This window comes from Lates calcarifer, linkage group LG6 (genome assembly GCF_001640805.2).
Source record: "Lates calcarifer isolate ASB-BC8 linkage group LG6, TLL_Latcal_v3, whole genome shotgun sequence".
NCBI classification, from domain to species: domain Eukaryota; kingdom Metazoa; phylum Chordata; class Actinopteri; family Centropomidae; genus Lates; species Lates calcarifer.
In genome coordinates, this window is record NC_066838.1 from 2,600,098 (window position 1) to 2,623,253 (window position 23,156).

A 23,156-nucleotide genomic window follows, 5' to 3' on the forward strand; every position below is an offset into this window, starting at 1 on the left:
GAGAGAGAGCTAGTCGACAGGGATGGATGATTCCTTATTTTTGTGTCTTTTATCTCCTATAAACCGATGTTTCCCAACTCTCCACTTTTTTGCGTGTGCACTTGTGTTCTCATCTGCTATTTCACAGCCACTTAAATCTAAAACTACATATCAGTGTGCCATCCATAAACCTTCTATCCCCAGTTCTCTTTTCATATTTTCTATCACACTAATGCAACACAACTGAGATTCTTTTGATTCATTAAAGCAGTTACACTCTTACCTACCTACATGCTGTCAGGTCAACAAATGTGAGAGATGGGAGATTTAGAGGGGTCTTGAATGTTACATTCCCAGTGACAACAACCAAACTTTATTTGGAACAAGCAGGAGAAGAGCTGATTAGTTTGCATGTGTAGTGACAGCCTCTCATCAAACCAATCAATCAAACCTTATTTATACAGCACCCTTCGTACAAGTGGAAAGCAATTCAAAGTGCATTACATGTGACTGACAAACACACATGACAGTATAATAGACTGGGAGACTAATGCACACTAAAATACCATGAAGTTACAAGAAAATAATAGAAATTATAAGACACATAAAAGCCTGATGGGTTCTTAGTCTACATTTAAAGATATAAACATTTTCAGCACCTCTCAGATCAGCATCACTGGACGCTTTCGTCCTGTACTTTGGAACAGCTGAAAGTGAAGAATCAGAGGATCTGAGGGGGCTTCCTGGTTCATAAATAAGGCATTTCTGATAGATAGAATGTGAAAGACCATGTACTACCTTATAGAATAAAAAAAGATATTTTAGATGAATGTAAAAGCTAACTGGCAACCATACGTAATGTGTGCTCTCCCTTCAGTCATAGTCGGTATTCTTGCCTGCTGCGCGTTAAGAGCACAGAAATGTCCAAATTCTGAATATTAGTTAAATATGTGAAATGACATGATGGAAATTAAATTCTTGCTTTTTTCCAACAACATGTACTGAACACTAGATATATGCAAATGTCTTAGAACAAAAACACCAAACAGTAGGTGTGTGAAACTCACAAAAGAAAGTGTGTCAATACAGAATTTATTAAGTATTATTTATTCGCAAATTTGACACTCCTCATTGAGCAGCAATAACTAATAGCGGTGTGTTACCTTACAACAGGTATCTCATCAGTTTCTTTGCAAAACTACCCACCACCTTATTAAAATCCAAAGCTCTAACTAGATCACCTGATGCTAACAGCTAATTGTGCACTCTAATGGTGGTGGTTTCCTTCTTGGAATTTTGAACATTTTCTATGAATTACTTTTTTTTCTGTTAACTGCACAAAAATAACTCATTGTGTTGATCTTGGTGTGAGCCCTCCCCCATTCTTCCCCCTATCAGCACTGAAGGAGGAAATGTAGGACATTATGACTATTACTTTAATGAGAAATAACAAGTATTTATTCTCTGTTAAATCCACTGGCATATTTCAGTTGTGCCCACATGATTTTGTTCCTGTGGAAAGCCAGCCTTTTAATCCACCAAAATCGCACTGATGAACCACAGAGAACAGTGTTCCCACCCTTGTGCCTAAATGCACCTCTGGTGTTGGGATTAGACAGTGGCAGGGGATCTCTCCACACACAGTGATTCAGTGAAATTAGACCATTTACAAACACTTTTAAGAACAACCAAGAGTGACTGAGCATAAACTGCCAGTTCTGAGCAATTCTCCAAGTTTACTGTCTAATGATGAGTGATGCTTGTTGGTTGACTTGGAAATCCCTAATGTCCAATTATCCCACCAACAGAACATGGATACACGTAACAGTTATGGCAATAGCACTAATGATAGTAGTGACAGTAATTGTATAATGGCAGATATTCCAAATTCAAATAATAAAGGAAAAGCTGCTTCCACTTCACGCTTAGAATCTAAAACACAGTTGTAAATGCTACTTAGGCTGATAAAATACAGTGCATTTATTTAGACCTTCAAATAACTCATTCTAATAGTTTGTGATGGGGACCGATTAGAAATCATGGCCCATTTACCTGTGATTTAAAGCTGCATGTTCAGAATCCCTGTGAGATGTCTAATTTTATTCTTTCCCCATTTTCTTGTCTCTTTTCACAATAGATAAAGCACAAGTAAAGAACTGAACTATATATATATATATATATATATATATATATATATATATGTGTGTGTGTGTGTGTGTGTGTGTGTGTGTGTGTGTGTGTGTGTGTAGTGTAGGAAAAGGACCAACAACAGCAGCTCTTTAAAGACCCTGGAAACATATTTTCTCTGACTGTAAAAGAGTGGATCCTACATAAACTTAAGTCTTTCTTTCATATTGAAGCAGTTTTGCTTAAATCACATTTTTTTTTCGTTGCTTTTCTTGATGTTGGAATTAGTTGGAAAATGGTAACATCATTTGCTTCAGTGTACCAGAGCAACATTTTTGAATATGTAGCCATGGGCTGCAGGATATTATAATGGGCATTTACACACTTTTATGACATTTAGTTGTGGGGTTGTCAGTCAAATCTGACCAAACCACACAGTCTTGATAAGGCAGATTAACTTTTTGAGACTTTAATTTAATCAGAAAGTACCTCTTGTACTATTGATACAGTGACAACATTTACCTCTAATCATTTCTGTATGTGTTTTGACATGTACTTGTAAATCTCAGTTGCACATAACTTTGCAGAAGCTGCATATTCCAGTGATTTCAGTTTGCGTGGCTCTTTACAAATCCAAGACATGGGGCTGGAAAACTGTGGCATATAAGAAGTTATCATTGGCGTAATTCTGTTTTACATGCTCCATGGCCAGTCTTCAAACTCTTATCCAAACAGTACTGAGCTCTCAGTCAAATGGGAAATTTTGCACCATAGTATGATGAACAGCTTTTTGTTCCAGTCATGGTGGTTGATATTTTTTCACTTTGAGACAAGTTTTTTTTTTCACTGCACATGTATAGTATTTATTTAAAATGGATTTTGAAGCTGTAGGAGTAACCAAATATTATACTTTACACAAAATGCCTTTATTTTAGGAGAATTAAGAATTAATTGGTATAGAATAAATTTCACCAAAGTATTTTTTATGAATCATTTTCACTTCCTATCCACAAGAGGATACACAGAGGAGTGCTTTGGAAGCTGGCACACTGTGAATATTTTTTTGCGGGTATGTCTCAGGTCTACATGTGCACTGAAAAAGAACATACTGTATTGTTTTGTATGTTCTTGGAATATCTTTAGAGTCATGAAAGCTTCAGAGCATTTGTGCTTTTTTCCCCCCTTTCCATCACTTTTCATTCCATTTTACCTCTTTCCCTCTCATCACCACAGACATTTGAGGCAGCGCCATTAGGACAAGATGGTTTGACACTGAAATGCTCTTTACATGCCACGCAGTCACTTAGAAAAAACTGAGGGGACAGCCGCACATGCTGTCATTCACTGGAGTGGGATGAACTACATTTTTGAGATACTTGAGAGGCAATAGATGCAGCACACTGGCAACACATGAGGTTATTAACATTTTTGATCTCGCCATGGAACTGCACTACCTCAACGAAGGATTTGATGTTTTATTAATCTGTCTAAAATATAGCTATGTGTGTTCCTGGGGTGTATCAATGTCAAGAGATGAGCTATGTGAGCGGGTACAACAAGTGCACTGCACAAGGCTGGAGAAAAAGATGAAGAAGAAGATGACAGCATCAGTGAGCCACCCCGAGTTGGGTTAGTTGGTTACTATGGATACCATACATATGTGTACCAGCTCTTGACTCACACACTCCTTCAGAGCCCGACCTTTTTCACTCCCTCCTTCACTGTCATAACATCACTCACACCCGGCCCATTCTCAGCCACCTCCCCTCCACCATAATGACATTTGCATACAGATGTCTCACTTGTGCTGATAATGCATACGACGTGTGTGTGTGAGTGTGTATAAGGTGCGACAGTAATCAGCTGACATCTGAGTGCAGGTTAGGGCTTGAAGGCAAAGCAGCATGTGCAACCTTGTGAAAAAAATCCTCATTACAATCATTATCACAATCATTATCACAAGTGCGACAACCTCTTTGGCCTGGAAAAAATAACACACACACACACACACGCACAATAATGTAAGCACTCTGAAAAGTGAGAAGTTGGGGGAGGAAGAAAAGATGGAGTGATGGATAAACTGAGGGAAAAAAAACTCCCTCTAGTTTGCTGGAACAACTGTGCCTGGCAGACAGAAGTAAAAAGGGGATTGAGTTGAACTCGTCAGGCCCTGTTCCAAATCTGTGGCCCTGCCCCCACCCTCCCTCTTTCACTTCTTCTCCTTCTTGTAGCGTTTTCTTCTCTTGCCTCATGAAACAAGCCACCTACACTTTAGGACATCTGCTAAGCTGATTTTCTGGAGCTTAGCAGCACCACAGTGGTATCAAAGAGATTAGGTGAAACAACATCCAACTCTGGCTTTGTGCTGTGTTTCAATAATGCAGCGCTGTGCGACTGTGCGTATGTGTTTGTGCCTGTTCGCCTCCAGTGCGCCCTTGCCTGTGCACAAGCTTGCTGTGTATGTGCGTGGGTGTGTGTATTATGCTCCGTGTTACAGTGCCATAAGTCACAGAGCTGGTGTAATACAGTTGGATCTGGAGTGTGAGCGCTTCTTTGCGTACAAGGATTGAGAAAGCGTAACCAGAGAGCTGCTTCAGAGGATATCTTAGTCTTTGTTTTCGAGCCAAGCCCATTATCACTGGAGAAAAATCACTTCCAGAAAATAAACTGTTGTTTGGCACTGCTGAAAATCCACTAAATGTTGGAGTTGCTTTTGCCATGTGATGCCTAACAATAATATATTTACACTTAATTTGAATTTATTCTATTTATTTTTCTCAATCTACTGTATGTGCATTTTTCTCTACAGAGCACATGTGTTAATTTGTTTTTCTTCTGCCATACATTTGGTAATGAAAGGGTGCTTTATGAAGGGTGACTATATCTTACTGCATTATGCATGCATGATGGCTAACGCTTAGTAACTATCCACACACGTAATTAAGTAGTGAAATGTAATAATGTCATTTATCCCTCTGGGTTTAGGGTTTGAATAATTGCTGCAGAGTCAGCCTACTGCGCATTATATTTGCGTGCAACTGTGTGTGCGTGTGTGTGACCGTGGCTGCATGCTTGCTTTTTTCTCCTTGTGAATGTGTGTGTGTATGTGTGTGTGTGTGTGTGTGAGAGAGAGAATGAGAGATCAAGAGAGGGAGTTCTCATTCAGTTTCTTTCTTTCTTTCCAACAGCTTTCACTTTTTTGTGCTCACTAACTAGAGAAAAAAGAGTGCAGAGAGAAGAGAGGAGAGGGAGGCTGGATGGGGAGTGGGGGGTTGGGGGTTGAAAGAAGAAAAGAGAGCAAGCCAAAGAGCGTCGGGTGCTGTGTCAGTCTGATATTTTCCATAGTGACAGCTGGGCCCAGAAGCTCAGACCCTTTTCTTCTGGCACACAAAGCCCATTAAGTATGCCACTCGCTCAATGGCCCCCGCAGCCTCCAAATTGCTCCAAGCTCCTCCCTAAAGTGTGGCAGCCTTTGTCATTGTAATCAGGCCTTGTTTGTGAAGTGCTGCCTGTATTTACCGCTGCTCAGGGTGCATATTTGCCCAGCCTGCTGCTGCCGGGTGAGCGCAGGAGAGAAAGTAGGGAGAGAGACTGAGAGATAGAGGAGAGGGCTAAAAGACGGGAAAAAGATAGATAGAGGTGGAGAGCTAAAAAAAAAAGAGGAGGGGAGAAGAGACAGGAATAGTTGCAGGCATGAGCAGCGAGAGGATGAAAGGATGGGAAGGATGGGAGGGTCAAGTGTGGAGAGTGCCTCAGGACAGAGGAAGGGAAGTGAAGAAATCAGCAGAGGGGAGGCCTCAAAGAATTTGACTCAGTGATTTTGTTGGGTGACAGGGGGTCAGGCGGTCGACCTCGGCGGGGGGACAGAGTGTGGGACACAGGGGAGGAGTGTGTGAGCGCTATGATACTTGTCTGGACTGTGCGGCAGACAAGGAGGGGTGTGATGGAGAGGGCTTATTTACAACTCCCTTAGATGTTGCGCCGTGGCTCGAGGCACTGGCGTGCACAGTAACGGATTCACGCTTGACGTAAAGTTAGAGAGAGAATAAAGAACTCCCACAGTAAGTCTAGATTTGTCTAACTGACAGGCAAAGTGACAGAGAGGTACAGCAGACAGACAGAGGAGCAGACAGTGCAGAGGAGTGGAGCGATGTGATGCCTTTTGGCAGAACTGACCCCATTCCATGTGTCACCCCCCCTATGGGGAGGCCCATACTGTGGATTGGGTTGGGTAAGCAGGGGAGGGTAGGAGGGGGGTCTCCAGAGATGATGGTCATCCAAAGTGGCATCCAGACCAAACTTTGTCTGTCTCTTGGCCTTTTCCCTTCTCTGTGAGTGTGTGTGTGAAAGAGAGAGGAAGGAGAAGTGTGATAAGTGAGTAATGAAGAGCCAGAGGCAGTTTCTGTCTTCATCATGTTAAAAGGCAGCTGTGTATTTTTATACACCACCAAAGTTGATCATGTTAAAGGATAAGTTCATAAGTTTTCAAGTCTGTCTTCAAACAAAAGTCAGGTGCCCATACAGTCTGTTTGCTGAAACAGATTTTGCTGTGATCTCCCTTCCTGACATTATAAGTAACACTGAACAAAATCCACAGTCCCAGTTCAGTGCAAAAAAAAGCATCCTCTCAATTTATAGTCCTTTCCTTCTTTGTGTTGCTATTCTTACCCTCAGCAAGGAAAATAACAAGAAACTCTCCTGGGGAAACATAAAGACTGTCACTCTGGGTGCAGAACTTAAACATTTATGGTTAATAAATTAATTAATTAGACAGATCATTGACAGTTATTTTTTATGATCCATTTAGAAAAAAATGTGAAAAACACTTGACATGGTTATCTGCAGAAGCTTTATACTAACTTCAGTTAGTGAATCTTTGCATGGCCAGTATGAATAGGAGGAGTAATCACAGAGACCAAAACCCGCTTCAATATGGGTATATGACTGCTTCTTTAAGACGATAGTGTGAAACTATCTTTTAACAAACATGGTATGTCAGATGGATGTTTAAAAGCTGTTCCCTGTATACTAGTGGTTTGAATCTCCGAACTGTGTCTAATGGGAACTGACAGATATGAGTATGATCATGCTGCATGGATGTTAGAGAGAAAGAGAGAGCATGGTTGGGGGTGGAAGACAGAAGGAGTGAGAGAGAGAGAGAGAGAGAGAGAGAGAGAGGGAGAGAGAAAGAGAGTGGGAGAGGGGGCAATAAAGCCATAGTGTTATGAACCTGATTGTTATCATGAGACCGGGAACAGGACTCTGATGTCCATCTGTGCATGAGCCCAGGATGTGTGAGTGTGTGTCCAGTACCTAGCTGAGCTGAGCTAAGTTGCTCTCCTTTTCTTCACACATATCCTCAGACCAATAATGTCTCCTTAAATCATACACAACTTCCACTCTCTTTGTTACTTCAAACACAATTCTGCACATTTATTAAAGAGAAAAACTTTTCCCTTCCAGCAGAGCAGTGACCCTTTTGTCTCTCTACCAGCTCAGTCGAAGGTTGTTGCTATCTGAGATGCTGAATAATGATAATGAAAGCGTAGGAGGGAACATTTAAGAGGACTTTTGAATAATGATGATGATGAAGACGGAGTGAAATTTCCATTAATTAGCTCACACGGGTCATTTTCTCAACAAGGTCCTGTTTCCTGCTCTTCACTCTGTGTGTATGTGTGTTTGTGTGTATTTGTTTAAACTTTATTGTCACCACCATCTCCAGGACAGCTGGAGGCTATGTCAGAGTTCAGCTGCTTGTTATACAGAGCAGAGAATAAGAAGGGTGTATGTGTGTGTGTGTGTGTGTGTGTGTGTGTGTCCATTTCAGCGCGTTTGCATATGCCTGTGAACGTGCAGTACGTACGTGTGTGTGTGTGTGTGTGTGTTCTTGGTCCTATCTGGGTAGTGGAACAGAAGGGTTGGGGGGTGAATAGTGAAGTTAATAGGCTAATGAGAGCACCGTGCTCAGAAAGAATACAAGAGGCTGTCTGGCATCCTCAGATAAAAAAACTTGCTGTGGCATTAGTGGAGACCCAGCAGTCCTTCTCACCAGCGACACCTTCTTTGTCCACACACACCAAAAGCCAATTTAATAAGCAGTGAATTCATTATATATGTGTGTTTCTTATTCAGTTTTTTGAGCCAGAGAAGCAGGGACGAGAAAGGGAGATGTTGAGTGAGGCGACGTGGACAGGAGATTTGTACACTGGAGAAACATATTAAACATATCATTTTAAGAGCATTGTGTTCACTGTGGATGATGAGAATAAATGTGTAAAACTTTAAGTTTTAAATGGCTGGTTCTCAGAAATATTCAGTTGCTTTGTTTTATTGGTAACACACATTAATACAGAAATGGTTTAGTTTATATAGATGCATACCACTTAAAACAGGGAGTCACCTAGTTTAGTTTAGTTTAGTATTGGGAATTATAATAGCGGTTAAATGGTTCATTTGGTTCAGTTTATTATCACATAATAATATGGGATCAGGGGAAGTAGTGTTGGGTTGAATTGAGTTCAGAGGAATAAAGTGTAGAGTAGTTTAATTTAAGTTAATTCTGACTTGAATAAGTGGGCTAAGTCAATCTTCGCTTGTTTTTTCCAGTGCAGTTCCATTCAGTGACATCGGTATGCACTTATAATTGTGTGTCAACTGAGTTTTTCTTAATTAATTTCAGTTCGATTTAAATCGGTTTGAAGTAGTTTAGTCATGGCAATTCAAGTTTTAAAGGAGTTATGTGAATTTAGTTGTTTCATTTTGCTCACTCTTAGTCTTTCTTCAACCTTGTAAAATAATTATTCAAGCTTATGTTGAGGGATGAATGAGTTTAGGTGGTTTAGTTGAACTGGAGTTTAGTTTAGCTGAAAACAGTTTGGGCCTATTATAAATTAGTAGAATTCAGATAACTAAAGTTTAGTTTAGTTTAGTTTAGTTTAGTTTAGTTTAGTTTAGTTTAGTTTAGTTTAGCTGCACACAAGCATCCTGCTATTCATTCACACAAAGGATCAGGGAATTTGAGTGAAGTTGTGTTTAGCTTTCAGTGGCCACAGTTTGGGTTTATAAAACAGAGTTTAGTTCTTTTCTATGTGAGATTTCAGGCATATAAAAGTTAGTTACACAAACTTTTATTTCTTTTTCTCTGGTTTAGTTTAGTTTAAAGTAGTTTACTGTAGTTGCACACAATTATTCAGCTATTTAAGCTTATAATAAAGGATATGGAGGTTGTGTTTAGCTCAGTTTAATAATTCACAGTTATAAACCTGAGGAAGAATAGAGTTGGTTCAGTTTAGCAGCACACAGTTTAATGTTTTACGCTTATAAAAAGGATCAGTGAAGTTGAGTTTAGTTGCTTTTAGTTTTGACTTGTAATGTGTTGATGGGTCAACTGAGTCTAGTTTGGTATAGTTTTAGTGGTAATTCAGTCTTACAGTGTAAAGTGAATTCAGTTTTGTTTCTTTCAGTTTCACCTGCCTGGCAACAGGAAAATGGTTTGGTATATTTGAACAGACGATAGAAAAACAAAATAATCATATCATTAAATGTGCATCAAATAAAATGAAATGAAGAAGAAAAGCAGTAGAATGTGTTGAGGTTGCTTTACCCCCCATTACATCTTGGAGAGATGGGGATGGGGGTAATGGGAGCAAGCAATGGGAGAGCTCATTATCTGGCAGACCATCTGCTATTGGGAGGGAGGAACTGTCTGTCTGTTCCAGACACAGACACTTTGAATAGGCCTGGAGTTCCAGTGAAAATGTTCCTCTAACTTACCTAAATTAGCTGTACATCTGGTATATTTGGTCACATATGACTGAGGAGAGTGGTTGAAACTGACAGTGTTGAGACCAGTCACACGAGGAAATGTTAACATGAGTAGAGATTTAGAGAATTATAAAAATGAATGTTGGGTTGAAGATAGATTAGGATCATATGAAAAAATAAGAGACTTTAAGTTTTACTGCTCGGACATCATTCTTTATTCCTGAGTGGTCTTAAAACTGTGTGTTTGCTGTGAATAATTCTTATTGTTTGTAACTTTGGTTGTGTAGTACCCTACACAATCTATGATATTCTTGCTATGTTTGTTTTTAGTTTGGCCTAGTGTTTCATGTTTAGGTTGAGGTAAAATATAGCAGATCTAATATATATATATAGTGCACAAATGAAACAGTGAGATGGCAGACAGGGTGTGTTTATATGGTTTAAATCAGATTGCTGGGGGAGCTTAGTGAGTGTGAGAAGTTGCCGGGCGCAGCAGATGCTCTTTGTTGCTGTTCAGGCTATTGTTGTTGAAAGCTGAGACTGGAAGACCGGGATTGGATCCAGCTCCGGGCAGCAGGAGGCCATAACCCTCTCCTATTGGCTCTCCAGGCGTGTCAGTCAGCTGCTCGTACCCGCCCAGCAGCCCTCCCCTGTCCGGCCGGGGAAGTTGAACTAAAGTTTGAGCAACTTTGTTCGGCAGAAGTAAACTTAGCGGCAGTACTTGGCGGTCGCTGCGGGACTGAAGAGAGACCGAGAGGAGGACCGCAAACATGAAGCTGTGTCGCACTTTCCTAGGTTCGTATCACTGGCTTGTTTTGACTTCACAGCAACAACTGTATAGATGAACTTTCTGTTTCGGCATGTGCGTCTCTCTTTAAACCGACAGTAATAATACAGTGAGCGGGTATTTGTCTTATCCTACGACTGCTTTTGCGCTGCAGTCACCACGTTTAATTAGACGTGCTGCAGTTAGATATTTCACAGGGCTGAGTTCTTTAAAGTTGTGTTAACAGGAGTCAGCGGTTTGTATTCAAAATAAAAGCCTTTTTCAGATATTGTAGCCGTCGCTGCGCAGGATTAGAAGAGGCTTATAGCTGTGTCTGACACACCAGCTGTAACTTGAAAACTTCTGTACGATGGACTCCCAACAACAAGCTGCAGACCTAATTCACATGACTCAAACATTTTGAAATAATCTTGTGAACTTCTCCACAGCCTACAACTGAAACTAAACTTCGACCCCTGTGGTAAAAAAAAAAACTGGCCAGACAAAGGACAGTTGGTCCCCTAGGGGACTGTGTGGCCCCGGTACCGTGGGGACAATGCCAAGCTGCGGGCTTATTAAAAACTTTTTTGTTGTGTTAGTCTGTCGGCTTGTTCCATCTGTCGAGGGACTATAGGGGCCTCCCCCGGTCCCAACCTCAGCGCTCAGTCAGCTGCTGCCCCATGTAATATTTATACTGGCTGCCTGCACGGCCCGGCTCCGCACAATATAGTCACCATACAAGTGCTTTAGTCTGAAGTGACGTGAGCATTAAAGAGCAGCAGGCCCCTGTGCCATCTGCATCTGCAGACAGTCTTTGTAACAACAGAGGAAAAAGTTTTCCCAGATGATATACCGGCTGCTGGCTCACTGAGACTTTCTTTTAGTTTATTTCACTTTAGTCTGATTCACAAACCATTGTTACTAAAAAAAAAAAAAAAAAAAAGCATTTTCTTTGGTTTATTTCCAGCATAGTAACAAACACGTTTTCAAGTTTATAATGAGGTGTAGCTTTAATTATTATATATTATTATTATTATTATTATTATATTATATATAATTATATTGGACCAGTTTAATTCGTGGTGATTGTGTTGAGTTAATAGCACCTGTTTACTCACTTTTTAAAAACTTATGTGAAACTTGATATGCCTCTGGTGTAGTTCAGATGGCTTTAGTTTAGTGCCACACAATACACAGCCTGTAACAACAGAGGAAGAGAGTTTCCCAGCTGATGTACCAGCTGTTACAGTGCGAGTCTTATCCTTCAAAATAAAAGCGAATAAAAGCGAAACCCCTCGAAATAAAGTATTATACTTCAGCTGAGATCACTTAAGTTTCTAATTCGCTTAGTTGTGGCTATTGATGCTTAGAAAAGTGAGTTTATTTCAGCTTCATTTAGTTGCAAACAATTTCATCCTTAAAAATTAGATACACAAAAGTGAAAGCGCTTGAAGTTAGTATCCAGTGAGTATTTAGATAGATAGATTTAGATAGGTAGATACATGAAATAAAATTACTTTGAAAATAGTTTTGTGTCATATTGATAAACTCAGTCTGGTGGTGCACCTAATGAGGCAGATAGTTAGTCAGAACAGCGTGCAGACAAAAGCTTTTGTTACCTCAACAATAGGCTTATGTAAGGTATTGTGCAGGCCCGAGAGCCTCAGCGGGCCGGAGCTGTCCAGGGTCCTGAACTCACCCGTAAACACCTCTCACTCAGCACTTTGGAACTGTCCATAGTCCTGAAATCTCACCGCAGGAGAATGATAACAGTGTGAGTGTATATGACAAAAAAAATACTTTCCACCTCCTCTGTAATCTTCAGAAATATGTTTCACTCAGGCCGCCGTACCCCGCTGTGGGCCTCTCAGCTCACACCCGCACCTGGCCTGGAAGCCTAACTTTCCACACGGCCCCCTCTCCTGGATCAGGACCCGAGATTTTATTTTATTTTATTTTTAATATTTCCCCTCTTTTGTTTATTCGATTGTCGATGCTGTTGTTGTGTGAGTCCTCTGTTTCCGCGTCCACAGTCATACTGATGCGGCGTGCACGGCCGGTGATTGATTTCAGCTCCAATGCATAACAATGGGATTGCACAAAAAGAGCCTGCTGCAAAGAGATAAGAATTTAATAGAATTTCTGAAAGCTGAAGGTTGGGCTTTTTGAATATTCCCTGCGTACGCGGCGTGGAGACAGCAGATAAAGGATGGCATTTGTGGGGACTATTCTCAAATGGCTTGTAATGAATGGTTGTCATTTCCACTAATGGTTTCAAAACAGCAAAGCAAAACCACGGTATGAGCAACATTTGGGAGTGACTCCAAGTTGCACTATTAAGGCTGGTTGTTTGTTGTGTAGAGCTGCACTGACAGTCGGTATTATTCTCTCAATGAGCCTTTCAAACTATCAACAAATCTGTAGCTGACAGTGATCACTCTCCTTAAAACTCGAACCTCACACGCTTTCAACCTGATATTTGTTCGAAAACAATTTCTCTGTAGCTGTTTTTCCCAGCGATAATTCAAATTGATATCCATCCCCTCACCTCCCCAGAGCATAAATAATTTTTAGTTAAGCTCCCTCTGAGGCTCGCCTCTCTGCCTATATGTCGTTAAAACCCCTCTTTCCATACGGAGGAATTATCAGATGCTGTCAGTGCAGCGCGCATATACTAACTCTGCATACAACTACTACATCAATTCCCAGTCCAAGAAAAAAAAAGTCCCCTGAATGAATTATTGGACGGTACCACTTTCTAGGATGTGTGGGGGTGTGTGTGTGTGTGTGTGTGTGAAGGATTACAGCAGCTATAACCTCCATAATACATTTGCGGAACATCAAGAACTTGTCAGCGGGTGAAATGTATAAAATATGAGCTCATTCTGGTGTGTAATATTGTGTTGGCTGTAGATCCCAGAGGCGCAGAGATGCTCTCCCAGTGACTATGTTGAGACTGTTTATGATGTTTGAGATGTTTGGAGAGGGAAGCAGCACGGGGGAACTTATTTTCAGATTTGGATAAACGTGTACACTGCGCGTAGAGACGGTGCTAAAATCTAGTTTGTTGTTTGTCACTTTTCTTGGCTTGGATGATGTATTTGTTTGAGAGGGGGAGGGCGGGGTGGGATGGAGGGAGAGGGAGTGTGTGTGTGTGTGTGTGTGTGTGTATACATATGCCCATTGAGTTAGTGTGTAGTAAGGGGGGACCTCAAGCCCTGCCCATCCGATGCTGGAGGTTTTACTACAGCTTCCGTGATGTCATGGCAAAGGGCGGAGGGAGGAGATCGGGAGGGGGGGTGTGGAGAGGGGAAGGGGGGGGGGGAGGTGTGTGTGGGGGGGTACAATGGCTCATGAGGGAAAGGTAAGTCAATATTACGTTTTTTCTCGCTGACAAAGGCAAATGAAGCCATGTTTTTGCTTACAAACAAGTAACATCTTAGCGCCTCGATACGGAGCCGTGCGCCGATGCGCTGCTGCAGGAGAGGCCGCCCGGAGACCTTTCCTTCACTCTTATTATTTACCACATCTGGACATTTGTAACGGGATAGAGGATCGTTTTGTAAACCTTTACTCGGGATATCTTTTTAGCAAACTACTTGACAGCTACCCCGCAACTCTTAAAACACGGCAAGGACGCAGCGCCGAACCTCAAAGGAAATATTGTTGAATACAGGTAAAGAGAAATTCACGCTGATTATGTTTTGATTGTAAACTGCACATAGATTTATTATCATTAAATTTCGAAATCTAAGGCCTTTTTGGCATAACTTTGGTGTGTCCCTGCATCCTCACAGCATTTTAAACCATCACCGACAGCGCGATTTTTAACCGAGATTAGTGCTGTTTTCACATTTTCACATTTTCACATTTTCCCGATTCCTCGTATGTGAATTCAAACTTAAGCTCACCTGCGATCTCTCAACACTTTGACCTGCTTTTTTTCTTTAAAGTGTAGATTTGTGTTCTGGCTTTATTGACATTTTTTAACACGCATCATCGTGAACAGTACTGTAATGCGCTCAGATGAGAGAAGATGCTGTTTTTGCCCTCAGATGTTTTTCATATTTACACTGATGCCTTAAAACAAGTGGGAATAAACCAACTATGGCGCTCTCTCTCTCAGAAGCTCAAACGATGCGTGTTTACCCACTTCTACTCTGCCTCTGTTGGGTAGTTCATCAGCGTGTGTGTGTGTGTTGGGGACACACACACTCGCTCTAAGAACGAACTACATTATATTCCTCTGAATGCTCTTTACGAACCCAGTCATGCCTGTAGTGTATTCTCCACGCTGTCCTCTAGTTTCACCTTCTGTATCTCCAGGAATAAATTAGCCCGTTTACTGTAGCCGTCACTTCACAGCGGCTGTTACACCGCTGCCGCACATTATACGAGCCCGTTCCTCGGTTTCTGGCTTGTTACAGTAAAGTGTGATATGTGTGTGAGTTCAGCACCAAATTGTGTTATTACGATTTTACAGTGGGCGTTGAGCAGGACTCCCTGTGTGTGTGTGTGTGTGGTTGTGTGTGTGTGGCTGCACGGACAGATGGATGGATGGAAGGATGGAGTGAGTGTGTGTTTGAGAGACGGAGAGGGAGGGGTTGGCCATTTGATCCTCTGCAGCAAAAAACAGAGATGCTCTCTTCAAATGTCAGCCGCCTTTAGTGGTGCGCAGATAAAAAAAAAAAGTCCTCTGAAGCGCGCTGGAATAAACAGCGGCCGTCGGGGAGGCAGGCTCGAGCTGTACATTTCGCCTGATTTTTGGAGCGCTCGTCTCGTCGGATTCACCCGAGACTGTGGTGCGGCGCAGAATGTGAGCCTTGAGCGTTGTGTTTTTCTTTTACTGTCCCCCTCCTTCTTGTTTTGCTTAGATGGCCACGTAATGTGCTGTGTGCGCCTCACGGTCTGTCAAAGCACCTGCGTCCTAAGATGGAGGAAAGAGATGAGGGATGATGATACATAGTGTTATGTCACCCGCTCTTTAAGTTCCCCTCCATCCCTCGCTGAAGTAGCCTAGACTGCTCAGTATCACTTCACCGTTTAGAAGTGCTCAGGAGAAACTTCAGCTGTTAGTTGAGATGTTAGAAATTCTTTTCATTGTTGGAAGCAGGAGGAGGAGGGTTAGTCAGAATCCATCTAACCTGAACAGCATCCACCTTTAGAAACAGAATCAAATAAACAAGTTTGGCTTTTTCGGAGAAAAGTCTTTTAATAGGTAAATAAATGATTTTCTGTGTTGATATGTGGCTTGTAAAAGGTAAAAGAACAGACATCTGTTCACCGGTGTAGCTCTAAAATTGAGTCTGCCGTTGGAGTTGTGTTTGAAGCTTATCGGATATTTTTTATGAAACCCATGAAAATGCACAGAAGGAACCTTTGCTAAGAGAAAAGCTGCAAGTCTGGTGTTAGGCTTAATGCAGAATGAACACTGAGCTCAACATTTAATGCATCATGGACAGAAATGATAAAAACCTATTGTTTTTCTTCTGTTTACTTTTCCTGTGAAATGTAGCCTAGTTTCAGGGGATTACAGAATTAGGTTATTGGTGCCTTATGCTGTTAGTGGAGGCTATAACAGGCGAGCATAGAGCTGCGCGTAGCACAGGCCCTGATATGAAGTTGCCTCTGCTTTTTTAGTTACAGTGATAGGAGGAAACCTCTCTATTTATGAAGGGCTGAATAGCCTGTGGTTAGGACAGCAGGTGCTGGAGGAGGGAGCGCAATAAACATGTTGGAGGAGCAGATGGGGCCAAATTGCATCCTCCTCATTCAAAGCCTATCAGAAATCTAAGCAATACAAGCAAAGGTCAGGGTTGGCCAGGCTTTCAATGGAGAGGAGGCATTCAAAATGAAAGGCTGGAAATAATGAATTTCATGCCCTGTGTTAAAAAGGAATAAATAAAAAAAAACATGAAAATTAATTAAAAAGTAAGCCAAATGTGCAAAAATTCTCAGATGGGCAGAGAGAAGAGCATGACACACAAAACTGTTTGGAACATCACAAACTGCAGCCCTAGGCAGAACACTTTGAGGTGCACAGATCCACACAGTTAGTGATATGTTTTATAAGCAGCAGTGACACATTTGTGTTGTTGCTCAGATGCTGAGGTCAGGGTGGCCCTGGGGGAAGCTCTTCCAAAAGCTGGTTATAGTTTGAATTGTTGCCGTCTTCCCTTCCACAGCCCCGCCCCTAGACTCCCACCCCCTAACTGAAAAGACCCCCATCTGCCTCACCATCACTTTTATCTCCGCACCTCTTTTAGTTACCTTTTCTTGAAACTGTGCTCTGTTTTATTTCAGACTGGTATGTGAAAACTCAGAGGCTGTAAATCTCAAATGAAGGTTTTGATGGCATGACTTATCTGAATTGTATTTTACCGTTTATCCATACATCACAAATATCACAAATCCAATTTTCACATCTGCCGAATAATCCGGTTACTGTTTTTTTTGTACGCTGACACAAAGAAACCAGTGAGTAATGTAAGACTGTCCTGCAACACAACTTTTGATTTCTCTGTCTCTTCAGCCTGGTTTGCTGTAATCACACTAAGTTGTCTCTAAATCCTGCTTAACAGGACCAGGGGTGTACAGCTGGCCCTGGCCCTGTATGTACACTAATACTGTTACAGACAGTTCACCCTGGTATTTAATCTAACTATGGATTTAGGCCTCTTTGCTCCATTGTCCCGGTACAGTAAGCCGCAGACCTGTAATAGTATTACTTAAGCCCTAAACTTTGTTTTCTGGTAGGATGCTTTTTCTATCAGTTTGCAGGATAAATGTGTTAATTTTAGTTTTTTTTTTAATTGCAGAAAATAACAACGATTTTCAAAACTTTGCCTTTCAGTAAAGCAAACTTTGATAAAAACACATAATCCTGGCAGTAAAGTATGATTTTTTAATCCATTCATTTTGTATTCATGTTTCTCCCCTGGCCCCCCTCTCCTCTGATTAGCCAAACCTCCCTGGTGAACAGCTAATTGTCTCGTACTCCTCCAATTTTCACTGCAAAATAACGAGCTGTGAGTCTTTTAGGTGGGAATGAGCAGTATCTGATCAAAGAAAAAGTACATAACCTGAGCAGACAAGGCTCAAATTAGTTCTGTTTTTTTCTTTTATCAGTGGAAGGATGCCGATGTTGAGCTTTTCAACATGAAACAACAGATGACAGTATAGAGAGCTTAATTTTCTGTGATGAATCACCTGGTCTTTTAAACCCCAGCAATCAAATATATCATGCAGGTTGAAAATGTCCAGATGTATTTTCTCTGTCTGTAGCAGGAACGGTGGCTCAGGACTAAACAAAGTGAGCAGGGATGCTGACACATGGCCTGAGGCAACGTGTCCTAATAGAGCGCTGTTATATATTTGGCATTTAGGAAGGGCTCTCAGCTCCTTGGCTCCCAAACTAACAATACAGGATGGATGCTCACTTCACTTCACTGTAAAGGAAGGAAGAAAAGTAGGAAAAACGAGAGATTAAAAAAAAAAGAAAAAAGAAGTGAGTTTTTGCGTGCCTGTGTGTGTGGAGACAGAGATAGCTGAGACAGAGAGTCAGAGATAGAGATGCAGACGAACAGTATTGCTGCTGTAATCACTTTTTCGCTGAGGGTGGTGGTTGGGGGGGTTGAAAGTTGATAAACAAGCATTTTGCAAAGAGTGCTGGCTGGGCTTTGGCAAGGTTTGCATGTAATGGGCAAAGTAGGGATGGGCGTGGAGAGGTGGGTGGAGGGGGAGTAGGGATTTTGATGGAGGAGGGGGAGAGGGGAAGGAGGGTAGGGCTGGTCTGCTTCGGGACCCCTCAGATACGGACATGCAGCCTTTTGTTGTCTCACTGACTGTTTGCTCTCAGACTGGCACTGCCTTCAGTGTGCACGCTACCTGCTCTGTGGGTGCACGTACAGGACAGTACGTGCAGGGAAAATAACTCCCACTGAAAAGGTAGAGATAATAGGAGAAAATAAGATGGACAGGCATCTTGCACTCTACAAAAGCCAGGGATTTATAGCCATGTTCAAGTAAAAAGGGCTTTATGTTTTGTTGCCTTGAAAGAGCTATATTACTGTAGTCATTAAAAAATTTGTTTTTATGTCAAATTTCAAATAATTAGAAGGTTTTGCCTTGAATATTCACTGCATGAATTGTGAATGATTACTCTTTCACATTGCTGCTTCATATTACATTTTCAATAGCGTGGGTTCAGAGTACACTGACCCAAACCTTGGTCCATTTGAGTATTATTTTCTCTAAGATGTTGTTGAATATAGACGGATAGGTAGCCCGTACAGAAGAGGAGTCACTATAAACTCAAGGGCACTTCCTCTTTCACAGCGTTCTGCTGCCTGCTGCAAAGACACACAATCCATATAAAGGTGAAAGCTAAAGGGTATAGATGTGTATATATATATATCCGAAAAAGAATCATATTTCACTGTATCAGCTCAGCGGTGCATGTTGGGGGGTGGGGCTGAAGTGTCTTAAAGCTACATTAGCTACATTAGATGAAAAGTTCAGCCTTGGGCATTCATAGAAATACATCATGCCTGAACCTGAAAATGAATATGAAAAAAAAGAAAAAAATACGTCCACCTCCACCCTGCGTTTTGTTTTTAACAACTCCACCATCACCAGCATCTCTCAGAGTAGGAAGAATGGAGAAGGGATTTGTAATGGATTTAGTATGTTTCTTCTGGACGATCAGGGAGATGAAGTGAAGCGCTATTACCTTGATGAAAAAAAGGGAAGAGGGGGAGAAAAAAAGAGGTTTGATTTATGTATGATTCATTATTTACTGACCATTCTTCACCCCCTCTTTCCCCCATCCCCCTCATGCTTATATATGCTCCCTGAAAAGCTCGATAAAAATGTGCAAATTTGATTGATTCTAATAGCAGACTGACAGGGACCCCAGCTGGGGCACTTAACCATGCCTGTGTACGTGTGTGTGTGTGTGTGTGCACAGCATACACACTGTTAGTTAATAAAGGAGTGTCTGCAGTATGCTCGAGTGCCCCGACCTTCCCTCAAAGAAGCATCCCCACCCCCCCTTCCTTCTTTTATCCACACCACTGCCCCATCCATTGGTGCTGATGCTGATGATTTCATATGACAACTCTCTTTTTTCCCCCTTTTTTCTTCCCTCTCTTTCTTTTTCCCAAAATCTTACACCCCCCTCCTCCCTTCCTTCTTGACTCACCTCCCTTTTTTTTCTCTCTCTGGTACCAGAAAATGAGTTTCGGGGCGAGCTGGTGAACCAGCGGTGGACACGAGGCGAGAGGACCAGCAGCCGCTGTCAGGCCTCCCAGAGACTGCAGAGCCGTCAACCAATCATGGTGAGTGACAAGGCCCCTGCAGCCCATCCCCCTCCCCATCCCTCTTCACCACACCCCTACACCCCCTTCCAACCTCATTCTGCTTCCTGGGCATTTCCCCAATCCCTAACTCAGCGGGGAAAGTAAAAAAAAAGGGTGGAGGCAGAGGGAGAGGAGGAAAAGAGGCGAGCTGTGTGTATTTGCAGGGGGGGGTTGATGTCCACGCTGGACAGAAAAACATGAATCAAACAGCACATCAAATCTCCCACTTGGCCCTGCCCATCCTTTGCTTCAGCCCCGCTCAGCTTAGTTCAGTTTAGTTAAGCTCAGCATGGCACAGGTCAGCGTTTTCCAACTGCTGAGTTCACTTCACTTCACAGGACTTTTTTTTCTATTGAAACACAATAAAAAAAAAAGAAACTCAAAAGCATGTCCTTGAGCTGCTCATACTTTTCGGTCCATGATATTCCTCCTTATCAGCAGAGTAGAAAAATACTCTCTTCCACAACCTCTTTTCCTCTCCTTAACCCTCTTTACTATTTGAAACCTGTCTCCCTTCCTTTCTGTACTTGGTACTAAAACTTCTGACTCAAATTGCCAGTTTTTTGAGGTTATTGACACATTCTGAAAACATCTGGTCCTTTTTTTCTTGTGTCATCACAACTGAGAGTGTGATGCTCGACAAAGAGATGGAGGGATTGAGGGGAGATTGAAAGAGAGAGGGGGTGGGGGGGGGGTGGGGGGTTGTTTTCCCCTGGGCCCAGTAAAAGTAGTTTTGCTTCCCCCTGATGGCTCGGGTTCATCTGAAGAGATGACTTTTATTGATTTGGTTTGATTTCTGCTGCTGAGGGAGCTGAGGAGAGAGACAGAGCTGTTGGTTTCACTACATCATGTGAAGCGGCGCCCATCTGTTTGGCCTGACACTTATGATACCTGCCGCACAACCTTCTTATTATCTTTTTAGACTTGTGGTGAACTGAGATGAATGAAACAGACTGAGGGCAAGAGCCGAAGAGATGTTTGGTTATGAAGACTGAAATCACTTTAGGATGACATGATTATGTGGTCACACGTGCTCTGTCTTTTTGCATATGAAGTGAGAAACATGTTGTCTCGCCTCCTCCCACCCCACTACTCTGCTCTGCCTTGTGTGAATTATTAAAGTGAAACTGAGGAAGGGCTCGCTGCGCGGTGATCCAACATGGAGGCTGCACAATGTGGTCTGCCTGTTGGGGGATCTGTGCAGCATGCCTCTAATTGGCAGCTGCTGTCCGCAGGTAATATTTGGAGATGTCAGTCTTCGTTGCCAGTTGTGAACACTCCTCTCCAACTCCTCTCCCTGCATCTCCACCCCACCTTAACCCCCTCCTTTCTTCATCTACTCATGTAAACCTGAGAATGAATAAAAGAGTCATTTATGTGCACCAGGGGACGAAGGATGACCTTCTCTCTGAAGTCATTGCCCCCAGCCAGCCATTTACATAGTGCTGTCAGAATGCAGAGCAGAGCCGAGGCCCTCCTGCACCCACCGTTGCACACAAAGAAGGACATAATTGATAATGTACAACACAGCCTGTAGGGATGAGCTGCATCTTCTTCCTCCTCTTCCTCCTCCTCCTTCTTCGTCTTTTCTGTCTGCCGCTGTTCCACACCACATTTCACATTAGTTAAACCCCATGACACACATATATGCACATGCTGCTGTGCACACATAGTGGTTCTTGCATACACACACACACACTCTACCTTCCTCTGTCATTTTCTTCTCTCTCTTTTCCCTTTCTCTGTTCTGCATAAGACATTGCTAGTAATGCGTAGGCCCACTACATACATCTTTCAAGGAGTCTAATTAAATGACAACAAGGTAAAGGACAAGTTTTGAACATACATTAAAAGGAGCCGTTTGAAAGAGATAATGAAAATCAGGTGAATGCCTGCCTTGATGCATCTGGATTCACTTGCTGTGACTTTGTGTTCATAAAAATTTAATGAGTTGGAATTTAGAAAAAAGGACTGGAAAAAGAGACCTCAGATGTGCTTACCTATTTAAATGTGCGTAACTATGGTTACACAAACATGAAAGCAATAGGGGCCCTTTTCAGGCCAGGTTTTGATTCATCTGATGACTATCAATGTAAGGAGGAGGCAAAGGAAGGAGGATAAAAAAACTACATGAGTAACAGAATAGTATATAATATTTTCATGAAAGAGGAAGGTGTGCTTTAGTCTCATTCACATGCACACACACATCTTTTTCTCACACACATATTCACAAACATACTCTCTGCCTTGCTTTCTTTCTCTCCCTAGTCTCCCTAGTCACCTCAGTCATGTGACATGGCTCAGCAACATATATTTTTTTAATGTAATTTAATATCTACAATTCCACCTACTTTAGTGTTTCATTTATCAGCTTTCATCCTTTGTTACTTCTCACTTGCAACTAAAATGTGTAGTTTGTGTTTTTATAGAAAGGAGGATGCAAATCAACTCTAACTCTTTTCAAGCCACTCCTCCACACACTCCCTTCTGAGGCTGGTGGAAGTAAAATCAACAATTAAAATAGAAAGAAATGAACTGATCTATCAGTTAGTTAGTTGACAAAAATGTATCTGCTGCTATCTTAATAACCAGTTCATCATTTCTAAGCTAAAATGCCAAACAGTCCAGCTCAGATAAAATAAGCAACTTGAATATGTCACCTTGGGCTTTGAGAAAATGTGATGTGCAGTTTCCACCATTTTATGGTATTTCATTAACAAAACAATGAACCCAGAAAATAATCTGAACAGAAAAATCAGTTAGTGCAATACCTAAATGTAAAAATGGTCTTTTAGAGGCCAAACACCTGCCTTCAAAATAACTAACTTAACTACAAGTACATTATCAGCAACATGTATTTAACTCAGTGGCCCTCAACCTCTGTTGTCAGATGTACCCTGCAGCCCTGTTAACACCACCATTTATTTCAAGCATTTCTCCATTAGTTCTAGCTAACCATTACATCTTATCCATTACTGTAAGCTGTCTATTTTACCACTTTATCCATAACTGTTTCAACTTCACTGGTTTCTTGCTCACTAGTTTTCATAAATTCTCAACAGGTGATATTCAAACGTCACAGCTGACTCAATATGTTATTCAAACTGTAATTTCTGCTTCATTTATTCATCTAGATGAGTAAGTGTTGTATCGCAATA

The 23,156-nt window shown here is 41.8% G+C and overlaps 1 protein-coding gene across 1 annotated transcript in view; it reads left to right on the forward strand.

The window, feature by feature from the left end:
* The window catches only part of myt1b (myelin transcription factor 1b), a 102,651-nt gene that overhangs the window by 49,418 nt on the left and 30,077 nt on the right, over positions 1–23,156 (forward strand). The window contains 1 exon segment of the mRNA XM_051071023.1: positions 19,871–19,977. Within this exon segment, the coding sequence (XP_050926980.1) occupies positions 19,871–19,977 (107 nt within the window).